The sequence below is a fragment of the Chelonia mydas genome, chromosome 5, assembly GCF_015237465.2.
Source record: "Chelonia mydas isolate rCheMyd1 chromosome 5, rCheMyd1.pri.v2, whole genome shotgun sequence".
NCBI lineage: Eukaryota > Metazoa > Chordata > Testudines > Cheloniidae > Chelonia > Chelonia mydas.
Window position 1 is genome coordinate 109648195 of NC_051245.2, and position 18042 is coordinate 109666236.

Below are 18042 nucleotides of genomic sequence, written 5' to 3' on the forward strand. Positions count from 1 at the left end.
ATCACCATGCATCGACTTGGTAACAAGTAAGACTGCAAAACTTTCCTCCTTCTTCCATAGTCCTCAGTTCTGCAAGGCTACATCTCTCATCAGATATTCAGCATGGCCTACAAGTATATCTGCTTCAACTTTAATCCTGCTAAAGTCCTGATCTATGCTTTCATTTCTTCTTTCTCTGACTTGCAACCCCTTTATGTCCCTCCTCTTCAGACTATCACATGCAGAATACTGCTGCTTGCTCTCCTGTATACCAAAAGAGACCATAACCTCCTCCCAAAGAATCATAGAAGATTAGGGTTGGAAGAGACCTCAGGAGGTCATCTAGTCTAATCCTCTGCTCAAAGCAGGGCCAACCCCAACTAAATTATCCCAGCAAGGGCTTTGTCAAGCTGGGCCTTAAAAACCTCTAAGGATAGAGATTCCACCATCTCACTAGGTAACCCATTACAGTGCTTCACCACCCTCCTAGTGAAATAGTGTTTCCTAATATCCAAGCTAGACCTCCCCCACTGCAACTTGAGACCATTGCTTCTTGTTCTGCAATCTGCCACCACTGAGAACAGCTGAGCTCCATCCTCTTTGGAACCCCCCTTCAGGTAGTTGAAGGCCGCTATCAAATCCCCCCTCACTCTTCTCTTCTGCAGACTAAATAAGCCCAGTTCCCTCTGCCTCTCCTCATAAGTCATACGCCCCAGCCCCCTAATCATTTTCATTGCCCTCTGCTGGACTCTCTCCAATTTGTCCACATCCCTTCTGTAGTGCGGGGACCAAAACTGGACGCAATACTCCAGGTATGGCCTCACCCGTGCTGAATACAGGGGAATAATAACTTCCCTCGATCTGCTGGCAATGCTCCTACGAACACAGTCCAATATGCCGTTGGCCTTCTTGGCAATGAGGGCACACTGCTGACTCATATCCAGCTTCTCATCCACTGTAATTCCCAGGTCCTTTTCTGCAGAACTGCTGCTCAGCCTGTCGGTCCCCAGCCTGCAGCAGTGCATGAGATTCTTCCTTCCTAAGTGCAGGACTCTGCACTTGTCCTTGTTGAACCTCATCAGATTTCTTTTGGCCCAATCCTCCAATTTGTCTAGGTCACTCTGGACTCTATCCCTACCCTCCAGCATATCTACCTCTCCCCCCAGCTTAGTGTCATCCACAAACTTGCTGACGGTGCAATCCATCATACAGATCATTGACGAAGATGTTGAACAAAACAAGCCCCAGGACTGACTCCTGGAGCACTCCGCTTGATACCAGCTGCCAACTAGACCTTGAGCTATTGATCACTACCCATTGAGCCCGACAATCTAGACAGCTTTCTATCCACCTTAGAGTCCATTCATCCAAACCATACTTTTTTAACTTGCTGGCAACAATACTGTGGGAGAACGTATCAAAAGCTTTGCTAAAAATCAAGATATATCACATTCACCGCTTTCCCCATATCCACAGATCCAGTTATCTCATCATAGAAGGCAATCAGGTTGGTCGGGCATGACTTGCCCTTGGTGAATCCATGTTGACTGTTCCTGATCACCTTCCTCTTCTCCAAGTGCTTCAAAATGGATTCCTTGAGGACCTGCTCCATGATTTTGCCAGGGACTGAAGTGAGGCTGACCGGTCTGTAGTTCCCCAGGTTCTCTTTCTTCCCTTTTTTAAATATGGGCACTATATTTGTCTTTTTCCAATTGTCTGGGACCTCCCCCAATCGCCACGAATTTTCAAACATAATGGCCAATGGCTCTGCATTCACATCGGCCAACTCCCTCAGCATCCTTGGATGCATTAGATCTGGACCCATGGACTTGTGCACATCCAGCTTTTCTAAATAGTCCTTAACCTGTTCTTTCACCACTGAGGGCTGCTCACCTCCTCCCCATACTGTGTTGCCCAGTGCAGCAGCCTGGGAGCTGACCTTGTCTGTGAAGACTGAGGCAAAAAAAAGCATTGAGTACTTTAGCTTTTTCCACATCATCTGTCACTATGTTGCCTCCCCCATTCAGTAAAGGTCCCACACTTTCCCTGACCTTCTTCTTGTTGCTAACATATATGCAAAAACCCTTCTTGTTACCCTTCACATCCCTTGCTAGCTGCAACTCCAATTGTGCCTTGGCCTTCCTGATTACACCCCTGCATGCTCGAGTAATATTTTTATACTCCTCCCTAGTCATCTGTCCAAATTTCCACTTCTTGTAAGCTTCCTTTTTGAGTTTAAGCTCACCGAAGATTTCACTGTTAATTCAAGCTGGTTGCCTGCCATATTTGCTATTCTTTCTGCACTTTGGGATGGTTCGTTCCTGCGCCCTCCATAAGGCTTCTTTAAAATACAGACAGCTCTCCTGGACTCCTTGCCCCCTCATATTAACTTCCCAGGGGATCCTGCCCATCAGTTCCCTAAGGGAGTCAAAGTCTGCTTTTCTGAAGTCCAAGGTCCGTATTTTGCTACTCTCCTTTCTTCCTTTTGTGAGGATCCTGATCTCAACCATCTCATAGTCACTGCTGCCTAGATTGCCACCCACTTCTACTTCCCTACCAATTCTTCCCCGTTTGTAAGCAGCAGGTCAAGAGAAGCACGGCCCCTAGTCAGTTGTTCCAGCACTTGTACCAGGAAGTTGTCCCCAACACGCTCCAAACACTTCCTGGATTGTCTGTGCATTGCTATATTGTTCTCCCAGCAGATGTCAGGGTGACTGAAACCCCCCATTAGTACCACGGCCTGTGATCTGGAAACTTCAGTTAGTTGTCCGAAGACAGCCTCATCTACCTCATCCTTCTGATCCGGTGGTCTATAGCACACACAAACCACGACATTACCCTTGTTGCTCTTGCCTCTAAACTTAACCCAAAGACTCTCAACAGGCTTTTCTCCAGTTTCAAACTGGAGCTCTGAACAATCATACCACTCTCTTACATACAATGCAACTCCTCCACCTTTCCTCCCGTATCTTTCCTTCCTGAACAGTTTATACTCATCCATGGCAGTGCTCCAGCCATGTGAATTGCCGCACCAAGTTTCTGTTATTCCAATCACGTCATAGTTCCTTCATTGTGCAGGGACTTCCAATTCTTCCTGCTTGTTTCCCAGGCTTCTTGTGTTCGTGTACATGCACCTAACTAGCTGATTGCCCCACTTTCTCAGTATGAATCAGGAGGCTTCCCGTCTTGTACCCTCTTCCTTGTGTTTCTCCAATCTCTCTCCATAGTCCTTCAATTCCATCCTAGGTTCCACTTCAAAACTGCCCTCATTTTTAAAACCCTACATAGACAGACTCCGGTTTCTCTCTCCCATATTTCCTCCCTCTGCTCCTCTCTAATATGGACCGATCAAAGGCTTCTTTAAAGGTAAAGTCCTGTTACCAACAATCAAGGCATTAAGAGATTTTTCTATATGAAGTTACTACTATAAATAAGTCCTGGTGTCAGAGAGGGTTTGCTAACACAGAAAATGGGTAACTACTCTTGCTCTTTTTTCTAGTTTAATTGGACGGCAGAAGCCTTTTGTGGCTAATATTTTACAACTCCTAGCTACCTCAGCAAAATAACATTTTACCGCTGTCTTGGCCTGAATAACCCTTCCATAAATTCAACTTTCATTGGACCTGTACTAACAGCCTGGGGCACATTCACAACTCAGGGACAGGATTTGTAGAACAACAATCTCACAAGGTGCTGGATAGTATTGGTACTTAATAAACCTAACTTTTATAACAGGAGTTCATCAGGCACTAAGCCAGGTTGAGACATGCATTATGGTATCATAATCACACTCTTCACATGCATTATGAAGCAAAGGTCAAAGAATGAGTGCTTTCAATCCTCTGAGAAACTCAATTAGTATAAAACAACATTTGCCCTGGAGAATCTTGAAGTCAGTTTATAATTCATGGGGTTTTGTTTTTACATTTCCTTACTCTTCGTAGTCAGAATGGGAAGTTGAGGATCCCCATTTAAATTCTGTCACTCTTCAAAGGGTCCCCATCCTGGTTTTCTAACAAGGGAGTCAGGAATCAAAGCAAGTAACCTCTCCAACACCAGTGATGCTCCAATATCAGACACAAAAGGTGCTTCCATGACTTAAACCACCATCTTTCCACCAATGACAGAAAACTCACCTCCATAAGAAACTTCAACACCATTAGGCCAAGAAGAGAAACAGTAAAATTACTGACACAACTTGGACTATCCTACCCATTTCCCTATTTATTTTTTTGGCTCACTTTCACCTCCGTCTCCTGTTTGTGTTGACGGTTTTAAAGATGGTTTAAAAAATTTTTCACTTGCCACTTCCAGCCCCCTAGGTCCTATGCTGTGATGAGTTATGCAAGCCCTTCTGGAGTTGGTCTTTCCCACCATTTTTCTTGGTGAGAGAAGCTCCTTCAATTGGCAAAGAAGAGCAAATGAACGCTAGTGGCAAAGTGTGATTGGAAACAACAATATATTAAAGACATACTAAACTTGGACAAGAATAAACTTAGAAATTAAATTTGACACAGTCAGCCGGGGTCCTGTTTAACTAGAAATATCCAAATCTGAGATCTTCTATGTTATACTGAACTTGCACTACTTTCTGATGATCAGTCACAAAAGAATGTGTGAGCAAATATGCACTCATGAATTAATGCTGAAGGTCTGTAAAGTATTTTGTTATTATTATGCAAGAGTTGAGAAATTTACTGAGTGATTGCAATCAATTGGAAGTGGTAAAAATCTCAATAAAGTGCCTATCACTGTGGTATCTAATTGCTGTAAACATAATAAAGCTATCTGTCCTACAATTACTTCTGCTTTGTTAATAATGTGAATTGTTTCATCTCGTTTCATCCATTTGTTATCCAACAGTACCTGACAATGCCGAGATCACTGAATGCAGAGAGAATATAATGTAAGTCATTTCTTACCACTATATAATGCTATCAGAGTATTTGAAGCTTTTTTAGTTCTGACCAACTAGTTTACACCAAAGTAATCAATTGTCTCCCATGACTGAGGAAGATTAAGTAATGAATATACTGTGTTTTACCATAAAGTGACATTTGTTTTCATGATTACTCTTAGAAACTGTATTTACTTGCTTTTCACCAAGGATTTCATCATGGTTTTCCAAAAAATAAACAGGATTCTTGCCCAATTGTACAATATTTCTATTCATTTTGCCCTCCCACAGATCATATTTTATTGGCCTGTGTCCAATTTTCATGAATCAGCGGCTTGAGAAATGTACTGATCAATATTGTAAATTAGTGACAACATTTAGCTCAAGTAAGCACCATTTTTATCTCTCTCAATAAATCTGGAAAACTCAAGGGGATCGATTCCAACTCAAAAGTGTGCTCGTATGTGGCAATGGAATAAAAAATGTATGTGATATAGTCCTTTAGGTCATATTAACATTCTTAATAGGCAATATATTATGCAGTCTCAGGCCTGAGAACTCTGAAGTCAGATTATAAAGCTTTAGGTTAAAAGAGGAAGAACAGATTTGGCTTCTTGACTTTGCTGAGCACTCTGATACTGCACAAGAGCTCTCCTCACCTGTTGCAGTACATGCCTTTCCCTCAATGTCATTAATCTTCTGTGGAGCTCTACTAGTTCATCGAGATATGCCTGAAAACAATCCCCCCCCCAACAAAGAACCTGTTAAGGAATAGTTGTGTATTTCCACAAACTCCAGATTTAGTACAGAGTATTTACAACAGCATTTGTATTCTCATTTGACTTGTTCTCTTTGGTTTGGCAAGGGAACTAAACATTTAACTCCAACCAGCTAATCAGTATGTGATCCAAGCAACCACCAGTTAAACCTTTTTACTTCATAATGCTGAAAAACTTTAAGGGGCCTTTGAAGTAATTTCACTATATCAGATATTTAAAAGAATTTCACAAAATCCTGTCTGTTCTCCAGTATGACAGAAGTCTGCATTCTATCACCAAGGGCCATTTTTGAAATTGATGAGCCACTGAATCCTGAAGAGCAAGTTGAATAATGGGCAGGAGGTTTTAAGATGCATGAAGGCATGTGTAAGATAAAGTGAGCCGGTTATTCAGAGGGGATCAAACTCCCCTCCCAACTCTCTTGGAACTTAAACACTAATTCACATTAGGGGCAAATCCTTCCACTCCCTATCACAATAAAACTCATCTACATCTCATCTCATCTATGGCTGCCCACTAGCACTTATGAAGTAACACATGGATACCAAACCTGGAGGTCACAGCTTCCAAGGGAGTTGAAAACTGGTCTGAGGGGGAGGGGGCAGAGGGTCATAATCATCCTTCCTCTTTTCATGGTTACTTTTTTTTCCCATTGTAACACATGATCATGGGATGGAAAAGATTGAGAACAGCTGGTCTAACAAAGCAGTGCTACGTTCTATGTCATAGACAATCTGGGAATGGGAAACCAAATTAAGAGTCTCAGACTCGTGGTAGCACAACGAGGTTACTACTCGTAAATTCTAAACCATTTTGGGGCACACACTGGGAGATTACACTATGTTAACTAACAAAACATTAAAACCCATGTTAGAATGCACTTAACCATGGCCAGCTGACAAATTTAAGCACGATAATCCCTCTGTATGCTGAGTGCTAATGTATGCTTAGTGTAATGCTAGTTAATGTGTTATATCACACTCTCATTTCCCAGTGAACAGCAGCCCTTGGAAAGGATTCTGTAAAATATTTCTATTGATTGCCTGAGACTTATATTGTAAGATCTTTAGTGTGGGAACTCTCTTTTATTTGTTCTATAAAGCACTATGCATATTTGTGGCGCTGTATACATAAAACAAACGATAGGTGGTAGATCCCCACCCAGCTAAATTTGCCAAAGCTTTGAGGGGACAATGCTTACAAAGAGAAAAAGAGAAAAGCACACTGCTGTATTTAAGAAACATTTAGAGCAGAGATATACTAACCAGTGAGTTTTCTGTTTTGTAACAAAAATAATACTGTAAAAGGGATGTAGAAGAGAAAATATAATAACTTAATGTGGCTTTCTAAATACTTTATTGCCATCACACTCATATTTACCTTATCGCAATCACCATTCTTTATTTGTTTATCAGATTTACTTTGTTTTATTGGACTTTTCACTTCTAGAATCTGGAAAAGAAACAGAAAATGCTCTAAGTATTAAGTGCATCTTTGGGCTGTATGAATTTTAAAAAATTAAGAAAACATTTAAAAAATGCTGTTACATAAAAACAAAGAATATAAAAATATCTGCAGGAAACCACAACCAAACCTTGCAAATAACCCTTCACAATCTTTGACCTAACAAAGCTACTCAATCTTCTTTTTTTTTTTAGAAGTAACTTACATCACAAAATGCTGAATCATGAAGAGATGGTTATAAGAGTACTAAATACTTACTTACTGATACTAAATAAATTGATTCTATATCATTTTAAAGTTTCCTGCACTGTTTTTTGTATCGTCTTCATTTGAACCTTGGCAGGTTAAGAAGTCTAAATTTTTGAATATATGCAGAGTGCTGAGGCAAACTCTACCTCCTTGGTAAAGACTACATGCATTTAATGTGCAGTATGATTAATATGTTTTCTTATTATCTTTATTGTTGTCTGCCTTTTCTGAAGGATACAGTTTTTGAAATGTAGCTAATCTAGTGTTTGGACGAGCTGCAATTGTGCAAAAAGAGTGTTTAATCAAAGATAATGATCACGCATTGACAGAGCACCTTTCATCCAGTATGATTACAAGCTACTTTACAAACTTGGGCCTACAGAGTTATATTATATACCCGTGTCTCTTCATCAAATGCTGAAATTTAGTCACCTCTAGGTAAAGGATGTGTCAAATAGTCAAGAGTACACAATGCTACTACATGACAGTTTTAGGACAGATGTGAGGAATGGGATTTTTTTCCATTTGAAACTGAGTTTACGTAATCAGATTATTATTACCTAGTTTGGAGTGTGGCCAGTTGCTGTGAAAAGTGTCATGGGCTGTTTAATGGTCACAAATCATTAGGTTTTCTGTTTTACACCTCACCACAAAGAATATCTGTCCAGTAGCATAGTTTCCCCTAACAACCTACTGGGTTATCATAACACAACACCAACTTCAAAATGAAAATTACTCAGTCAGGGCTTGTTAAAAATGAAGATTTTTTGATACCCTTATGCCCCAACATGGGCCTTTCATCAGTTCCCACCAACTCCTAGTATCTCCCCCAACTTCCATAGTCCCCACAGACCCCACCTAGGTGTTACCTAGGGTGATTGAGACCGTATAAATGAGAGAGAGAGAGAGAGAGAGAGGTGTGCAGCTACTTTCCAACAGACAAGACGACTATAGGTCTGTTTTATCCTAACTAACTGTTTATTTTACAAAGGGTGGTACGTGCCCAGAATTGCAACACATGAAGCTCACCTGAAAATAATTCTTAGATTTAACAAGCCCAGGGCTATTGCAGTTTGGGGTGGAGGAAGATAAATCTTGTCTTGACAAAATGTGAATGCTTCTGGGCAAAATGCCAGGCTTTTCAGGTATTCCTTTGTTTTTTGTTTTTCTTGTATTTGTTTATTTTTAAAGGGAAAAAGCTTTTATCAGTTTACCTAGGAGTGATGAAATTTTGATACATGATAGCCCTAACATCAGAAATGGTTTTCATATGATTTCACTAGCATGGGACACAGATAAAGCTTGAAGGAGTTGCTCACTTATAATCTGCCAAATGTGGCTATTGAAATCCAGTAGCTTCCCCACATGCCGTAGGTCATTCTCTCCAATATCCGAAGCACCCTAGTTTGGATGAGATGTGTCACTATACAGGTTAGAGAATGCTTCTACAAAGGCTCATATTAACTCAGTATTTGTAACGCTCAAACCTGCCTGAAACTGATTCTTTCATTCACTAATCTGTAGAGGGTAGTGTTTTCCCTAATCTGTAACAGTATGGTTCTGTACTGTGAACCTATTTTGTAATACAGACCTGTTTATACCAGTCAGGAAGATCATGGCAGTACATTGCTGGCAAGAACCATGTTTAAATATGGTTCTGACTAACACAATTGGAATTCTAGTACAAGTAGGCCTGACCATTCCCCAAAGTATACTTTCTACCTCATCTGTTAAGACAGTGTGTGAATGCTTTAAGATAGTGAGCTATTCACTTCCAATTGGTATCTCTTTAAATACTCCATGCTGTTTGGAGAAACCAAATGAGCACATGGGAGTTTATGGTGCTCATTGGAGTAGACAGGCATGGCATGAGAGACAGTGGCCAAATGGATTGTGCCCAGTGAGAGAGAAAGATACAATTATTATTTCCCTGCAAAAACCAGGTGAGATTTTCAAAAAGCAACCAGCTTTGGTTATCCCTATAAAAAGATCATTTATTTTTCTTGCACTCCAGTCTCCAAAGGAAGATTGCCCATAATTAAGTGATAGCTGAAAGGAAATGGAAATGTCACTTTATGTATGTTTGTAAAAGTGATCTCTCTCCAAAGTTCATGTAGAAATCAATTTTAAAATATTTAGAGAATTTTTGATTGATCCTATTAATGCTTACTGACTGTGAAATGACATGGACTTCTTTATTGTTATTACAGGTGTTCCTGCTAAACACAGAGCATGTCTCCTTTTCTGCAGCATATCCTAATTTAATTGATATAAACAAATTATTCACATATTGCTGTTAGCAAAGATACATTTATGTGTTATTGGAAAAGGAATGGATGGTATATTATTTATGTCAGGAAAGAGAATTCATTTTCCTGAAGGAAGTGCTGTCTAGGCTCATCTGTAACACACAAGTTAAATTTTTTTTATTAAAACCGTGGATCCATTTTATCCCCATTGCCACTATAAACATGTACTTATTCTCATTTAACTTAGCCCTGCTATATGAGAGTTTAGAGTGTGACCAAGTTTCATCTGCAGTAGATTTATGTTCTGTTTTGTCACCAAACACAAGTATATAAATGACTTTAGTTATATATCTTTATACATTGTGAATGTCAATTGCTTTGAAGATAATAGCAAATGCATACATTGTAGTATGCTTATGTGTTATAAAAACTCCATTGATTTAAAAAGATGCTGTGATCTAACAGATTAGGTATGAGGACCTCCTGAGTTCTAATCTTTGTTTGCTACTGACTCATTGTGTAGATTTGGGTCAGTTAACTTCCCTTTCAGTTTCTACACCTGCCAGATGGGATAACGCTACTTACCTATCTCAACAGTGCTACAAAGACTAGCTACTATTTCGACAGTGCTAAGCATTATTTACTATAAATATAACAAAATGCTTTATCTAATATGGTTGATTACAACTTTGAGATGAAGACTGAATGAAAAAAAAATCCTGATTACATGTGAACCAAAAGTAGCACCAAGAGAGTAGGACTGCTACTGTACAGCCAGGTCATAACAAGTTTACCTTTTACAATAGTATGACTTAATATACACAAAAGTGTCGTCTTCCTCAGAATACTGCCAAACACATTGCTCTTCTGCTTTACAGAGACTATTTGTTTAGCCAAATATATTCAAGCTCAGGGTAAAAGAAAATTATTTATTTAGTCTGAAAATTAAAGCAATCAAGGGCACAGGGCTAGCTCCAAAGCTGTTAGTGCAGATACACCACTCTTGTATGTAGGGAACCTCACTGTACCTGATTGTTGTTGGTTTTTAATAAAGGTGGTGGAGGTTCATGATGTAGCGGTGAGGAAGCTGAACTGCTGTCACTGTCACTACCGTCACTTAGACTAACCCTGAGGAAAAAGAGAGCCACAGAAATCAGATATAAAAACAAAGGCTGAACACACTGCCGCTCCTCGATCACACTTGTAGGTGGGACACTGAGAATGTTCTTTGCTACACAAGCTGTCATTAGTTATTGGAATTTTGAAAGTGCAGCTGTGCTGTCAGTAAAGGGCAGGCACCCAAGCAGAAGTCACCAGTGGAATAAGAACGGTGTACTATGGAGAAATGGAATAGCTGCCCTCACATAGATCCTTCACCTCAATGACTGAAGTGCTACATTGTTTAGTTAATAGTTGTCACTAGTAAACAGAATCTCAATGAGGCAGGTATCCCAATTGCAGACCCCCCTGGAACTTGTGGGCAGGAAAAACAAATTCCTAAAACACTTTAAAGAACAAAATGTGAATTCCCCACAGCTACTCTTCCTTCGTTCCATAACCTTCCAAGCTTGCATACTTCCTGCTTCTATAAGTACTTCACTAAAAGTTAATTAAGACATCCACAATATAATAAGTTCATCAGAAAATAATTTTATTACATTCTTTTTTCTGATCGACAAAGCACTTTTTCCATTCCAATGCTCAGCATAACACACAGTAACATACACTGACACTGTGGGAGTTTGAAGATTCTTAGGAGCTTTTTCTCTCTCAATGTCAGTTCTCAGAACTTACTGGTCTAATGCATCACAAACATGGCAACTACCAACACAATCAACTTTGTTGGGATCCTATCTGTATCCTTTTATCCTATACCCCGAAGTCATAAGACTCAAAAGCAAGAGGAATGAAGTTCTATGAATTACCGTGCAATAACCCTGCAAAGGTCTGTTTCCCATTAACCTACAAACTGTAAGCATTGTAAAGACAGATGGTTTTTCCTCTGAGAGACAGATGGATTGAAGTTGGACATTTGGAGGGAAAAAGTTGCACATAAGAGGAATACAGTAGAACCTCAGAGTTACGAACTGACCAGTCAGCCACACACTTCATTTGGAACCAGAAGTACGCAATCAGGCAGCAGCAGAGATGGGGGAAAAAAGGCAAATACAGTACTGTGTTAAACATAAACTACTAATAATATAAACGGAAAGCAGCATTTGTCTTCTGCACAGTGCAGTTTCAAAGCTGTATTAAGTCAATGTTCAGCTGTAAACTTTTGAAAGAACAACCATAACGTTTTGTTCAGAGTTACAAACATTTCCGAGTTACTAACAACCTCCATTCCCTATGTGTTTGTAACTCTGAGGTTTTACTGTAGTTCATTTTCTATACACTATCACTGCTGACCATTTGAATTTTGCATACATTCAATTTTATTAATTTTCAGCTGCCTTATTAAGTTATACCCCACTAATAATCTATGGGCTTCCTTTGCAGTTTACTCCGGGGGGGAATTCTGCACCCCTGCGCAATGCAGAATTTGGCAGAAATTCACATTGTGCACACACAGAATTTCCTTTCCCCCATGGAAATGGCCCACAGTGCTGCTGGCCACCACTAGGGGTCACTGGACTCCGCAGAGCCAGCTTACACATAAAAGACACTGCTGGGGAGGCGGGAGGAGGGCCTAGAGGGTTCCTGGCAGATGCAGTTCCCAGCACATCCTGAGGGAAGGAAAGGGCAGCGCAGGAAACTCGGTGCAAGCCTGGGACCGAGCATCAGGCTGTTTCTCCCTCTGGATTCCTGGGCTCTGCGGGGGAGGGAGATGGGTGTCTGGGCTGGGGGCGCCCCACAGCTGGGCTCTGGAGGGGGAGAGAGGGTGCGGGTATCTGGGCTGAGGGAGCCCCACGATTGGGCTCTGGGGAGGAAGGGGTTTGGGTGTTTTGGCTGGGGGGGGCCCCACAGGTGGGTTCTCGTGGGGGAGGGGTTGTGGGTGTCTGGTCCCCCAGCTGGGCTCGGGCGGGGAAGGGGGCAGAGAAACAGGAACTGGGTTGTCATAGGGGTTTCTTTAACTCTACTCCTGGGGGAATTTTTGTGTGTTCTGTATTATTACAGACATACTTGCTGACAAGTATTTTGAAATAAATTACCAAAATGATTGAAACTGGCTGTGATTATGTATATATTTTGACAAATAAAATTTGCTGAATTTTAAAATATTGTGTGCAGAATTTTTTCATTTTTTGGCCCAGAATGCCCCCAGGAGTAGCAGTTTGGAAGACTCTTTGGGAAACTCATTCCTGCAATTCACTGACAACAATGAATCCAGACTTGGGGCTGGATCCCCCAAACCCTCTTCAGTCTGATCCTATATTGATGCAGATGTTGGACCTGTGAAAAGCCATCTTAGTCACCAACAAGTGAGTTGGGGAGGTTGTTGATGGAGGTTCTTCCTCCCACCTTTAAACCCACGTATCTTTCCTTTGCTGACTGGGGAGAGAATCTGAGGCTACCAACTGACAGTTCTATTGGTTATCAGAAAGTACTCTGACTACTTAGAAGAGTGGCAATTGGAAAGAATAGAAAATTCAGCAAGGAGACTGCCCCACCCCTGCTGATTAGGGGAGACCGGGCAGCCAATGACTGCCCAATCAATAAGAAAGGGAAGCCCACAAAAGCCTGATGGATGGCTCTCCTGGGACTCTTCCCTGTTCCTGTGGCAGGCAAATTGAAACACAATCTCTCCCAAAGTCTCTCCCAAAGACCCAAATGGGAGGAATTTCGGGGGAAGGAGGACAGATGTGTTTAACTATTACTCAACTGTTGTCCCTCTTTTTAAATCCCAGAAGATGAAACCTATTTTGTTTTATTTAAACATCAAAAACAATATGCCATTTTCTAGTTTGAACAAACAGAATAAAAGATTTGGGGTTTTTTCAATGAAGTTCTGGGTAAAAGTAAAATTGTCAACAAAAGCTATTAGCCACACCATTGCATTATTTGCATATGCCATGTTTTACAGAAAAAACTATTTTAGAGATGTTTCAACATTTCAGGTTTAAAAAAAAATTGTCTTTTTAAATCTCTTCACCATAAAGCTAGGCTCTCTTATTATCATGAGTAGAAACATACAGGATTTGGAGGAAGAGAAAAATCATATCTACTAGATTTTTTAAAGTCATTACAAACGTCTTACAAAATCTCTCTCCATGCACAACAGGGTTACGATTTAATAGTTCACTATCTTGGAGAGGCCAGGGCTAAATGATCAACTTTACCTTCTGTTTCTTATGCTCATTCACAATGCTGCAAAGCCTAGGCTGTAAACACTGAATGGAGGGGAATGTTTACTTGTTTTTTTAAAAAGTTATCAACTTAGTTTTAAAAAACTGAGAAACATTTCTATTTGTCTTAAGTTTTGCAAAGTTTTATTTAGGAACACTAACACCCCCCAAACAAACAAAAAACCCCTCTACAGCTGGAGACAGATGGGACAAAGAGTGTCTTATAAAGTATATTTAACATTAATCTTCCAACTCAGAGGTTCTCAAAGTGATATCTGTAGAATGGTGGCTGTTCATACGGCCTGCTTTTCTCCTTGATTCCAGATGATAAACTGCATTAGAGAGACAGCTAAAATACATTTAATACTTTCCTAATATTACTCTTCCACGTAAGCAATTGCTCAGATTGATACTCAGGTGTTATGTGATCATGAAGGATAGGACAAGAAGTACACAAGAACCTCTTTAAGATGAGGTATCTACCCACTATGAAAAAGTTTGAGAGCCCCTGTTCCACCTTGTACATGATTTTCAATGACATATGGCAACAGCTTTAAAATGTATGATGAATTTCTCATTTGTTATGTCATACTGAAGTCACAGTCGGGATGCAGAACAGATAATAAAAAACCAGGCCAGAAACCTCATCATTTTTGGGACTAGGGCTTGCAATACATCCTGCATGCACTGGACACCGTGTAAATTGCTTAGATAATTCCCTCTAAAACAATGAACTCTGACAGCTTTATATATGTCAATCACAAGATTTGTGGGTTAACTTGTAGCTGGGGTACAGAACACCTTGCACATGGAGGACCTGATTCTGCTCTCACTTACACCAAGGTAATCAAAAACTACCTAACAGAGTCACAAGAGTGTAAAGCCAGTGAAAGTTAGAGGAGAATCAGGTGCAAACTGACCAAAGGGTTTTGTGTAGAAGCAGCTCACATCTGGAAGCATCTGATTTGATAGTTTAAAAGTGGCACCGCATATGAATGTTTTTTGTAGAAATTGAATAAATTGCCTCTCTGTTTATTGAGCTTAAGCTATTCAGCTTTAAAAAAAAATTAATCTGTTGTAACTACTGCTATCATACTACCTCAGGCTTCAAGTTGTTTGCAGTTACTCACCTGCGACCTCTACTTCCTCCACGAGTATTCACAGGTCTCTCTATTTCAGAGTCATTCTCATTCTCATCTGCTTCATCTGATTCATCTTCATTATCATCAGAATGCAGATCTTTCATTATAGACCTCAAGGGACCTGACCAACAGAAATGACAAAACAGACACAAATCAACAACTGGAATTCCAATTCACTTTGCAATGTTCCAAACACATCAGCCTATTATGCAGTTTTACAAAGGAAAAAAAATCCAAAGTGTTAGAGGTGGGGGAAGACTTTTAAGCATTAAACAAATGAAGTAATGCACTAGAGGCTTATGCTGCAAACACTTGCATATGAATCTTTTACTCACGCAAGCACTCCTGTTGACTTCAATGGGCTGACTCATCACAGTAAAGTGACCCATGTGTCTAAGTGTTTACAGGCTGGCCCCCTGGAATGTAGCTGAAGCAAAATATTTTCACACCAAATATTCCCCACTGCATGTTTTAATGTAAGAAAAATTGAGTGTTCTATTTTTGTTGTTATAAATGAGATACTTATAAGCTGCTAGCCTTCCCCCCTTCCCTCTTTCTCAAATGTTATTCTCTATCAATAAAGTTCTACAGAGACATATTGGTAATAGTACATTTGTTAGGTTAATCCATGTATTGAAAAGCAGAGTTTAATAAAGCATTCTGATTGTAACTTGTTCTGGCCAAGGCAGTCTTTGTCTGCCTGTTTTTGATCTATTTAGATAAAGCTGTTCCTTTTATTTCAAGGTCAATTTCAGGTCAAGCAAGCACTTTGCTAGCATTCATCTGTAAGAAGCATGTCAATCCCATGCAACACTGGTCTATCTTTTCTCTTGAATTAATTTGAGGTGCTCAGCCTAGTTCTCCCTAAGACTCTATAAAAATTAATTTAGGATTTAGTTCTTTTATTGTACCTTTTATTTATTTTGCTATAAAAGGTGGTTACGCAAAGCTGCATGTTTAACACATGTGCGAAATATGAAAGAGGACAGCTGCTTAAAAGGAGCATGGGTAAGGGTCAGCTTGGGAGGCTGAAGGAAGTGAATCAAACCACAGAGTTTGATTCTAGATCACATCATATTCGAGAACATAGAGGGCATCCAGGAATGGCAGGAGTAGTGGTGGCAGTAGTTTATTATTATATTTCTATACTGGCAATAGTTTATGATTGCTACATTTTTATGGCATCTTCAACACAAGAATCTCAAAGTACTTTGCTATCATTAATAAATTAAGGCTCACAATACTTTGTAACGTAGGTAAAGTTCACTCACAGTTTTGGGACCATGGTTTAACAATGGGACTATACTTCCCCTAGGTAGGGTACTGTGATGTAAATTATTTCAATTCTGATAGGGATCACAGCAGAGGCACCCAGAGTGTCTTTGTCCAGCGTTAACAGTGCTTATTGGTTTTAAGACCTATATTTAAAATGGTTTACAAGTAAGGCTGTGCAAGATTTGTTTAGGTTGGCATGGTTTGGGCATATTGAATTCAGTGGGTTCTGTTCTGTATTTGCATACCCTGAGGTCTGCTTGGAGCCAAGCCCATAACATGGGGCTGATGGGCATATGCCTCATGCATCAGACATGGGCACAGACCACAGGACAGGCAATTCCAATAGCAACAGACTGCTGGCTGAGACACTGCACAGGCCAGGAGAGGACTCCCATCCTTGGCTTCTAATAAGTGGATGTGGAGGATAGTGGTGAATTCCTTGCCGGGGAAGAAGGTCACCTGCAGCATCACCATGGGGACAGGAAACAGACTGATCAGTTCCGGTCTGCTAGAAGAGATTCCTTCTGGCCAACTGCCTTCATGCCTATTGCTCTGCATGGGGAATGAATGGCATAGGGACAGGACAGCAGAAGAGAATGAGTGAAAGAGTCAAAGAAGTGAATTAAGGAGAAACTATAAGAAAGAGGCTGCATTTGAAGAGAGATAGAAATAAGGAAGGAGAGATTAAGGGGGAGGAGGAAGACAAGAAAACAAAAGAAACTGAACAAAAGACTGGATAAGTGGTAGAGGAAGAGAGAGAAAAAAGGGAAGTATCAACATTCAAAAACGAAGCAAAAATAGACAGACATAGGATGAAAGCTGTTGAAAGGCGGACAAGGAACTGGTTAAAGGGGAGACAACAATGGGTCAGATTGAAAGGGTAACTGTCAGTGTGGAGGGAGGTTACTAGTGGAGTTCCTCAGGGACTGGTCTTGGGATCAAACTTATTTAACATTTTAATTACTAACCTTGGCACAAAAAGTGTGCTCTAATAAAATCTGTGGATGACACAAAGTTGGGAGATATTGCCAATATGAAGGAGGACCAGAATATCAGACAAGAAGATCTCAAGGTGACCTTGTAAACTGGAGTAATAGAAATGGGATGAAATGTAATAGTGCAAAGTACAAGGTCATGCACTTAGGGACTAACAACAAGAGTTTTTGCTATAAGCTGGGCACTTATCACTTGGAAGCCACAGAAGAGGAGACAGACCTGGGTGTACTGGTTGATCATAGGATGACTATGAGATGTCAATGTGATGCAGTTGTAAAAAAGGCTAATGCAATCCCAGGATACATCAGGTTAGGTATTTCCGGTAGAGACAAGGAAGTGTTAGTACCATTATACAAGGCACTGGTGAGACCTCATCTGGAATACTGTCTATACTTCTGGTCTTCCATGTTTATAAAAAATTAATTCAAACTGGAACAGGTGCAGAGAACGGCTACTAGGATGATCCGAGGAATGGAAAACCTACCTTATAAGAGGAGACTAAAAGAGCTTGGCTTGTTTAGCTTAACCAAAAGAAGGCTGAGGGGAGATATGTTTTCTCTCTATAAATACACCAAAGAGATAACTTAAACACCTCCTGTCCCTCCCTGGTATTTAAGTGACAACGTGAACACAAGAACAAATGGATATAAATTGGCCATCAACAAGTTTAGGCTTGAAATTAGGCAAAGGTTTCTAACCATTAGAGGAGTGAAGTTCTGGAACAGC

The 18042-nt window shown here is 40.3% G+C and overlaps 1 protein-coding gene across 4 annotated transcripts in view; it reads right to left on the bottom strand.

The window, feature by feature from the left end:
• Positions 1–18042, bottom strand: part of MLLT3 (MLLT3 super elongation complex subunit) — a 218090-nt gene that overhangs the window by 9004 nt on the left and 191044 nt on the right. For all 4 annotated transcript variants that reach the window (XM_007061680.4, XM_043546319.1, XM_027824159.3 and 1 more), the window contains 4 exons: positions 15034–15166; positions 10646–10745; positions 7036–7107; positions 5536–5607 (listed from right to left, as the gene is read on the bottom strand). In XM_007061680.4, the coding sequence (XP_007061742.1) occupies positions 5536–5607; positions 7036–7107; positions 10646–10745; positions 15034–15166 (377 nt within the window). The remainder of the gene's footprint in view (positions 1–5535; positions 5608–7035; positions 7108–10645; positions 10746–15033; positions 15167–18042) is intronic.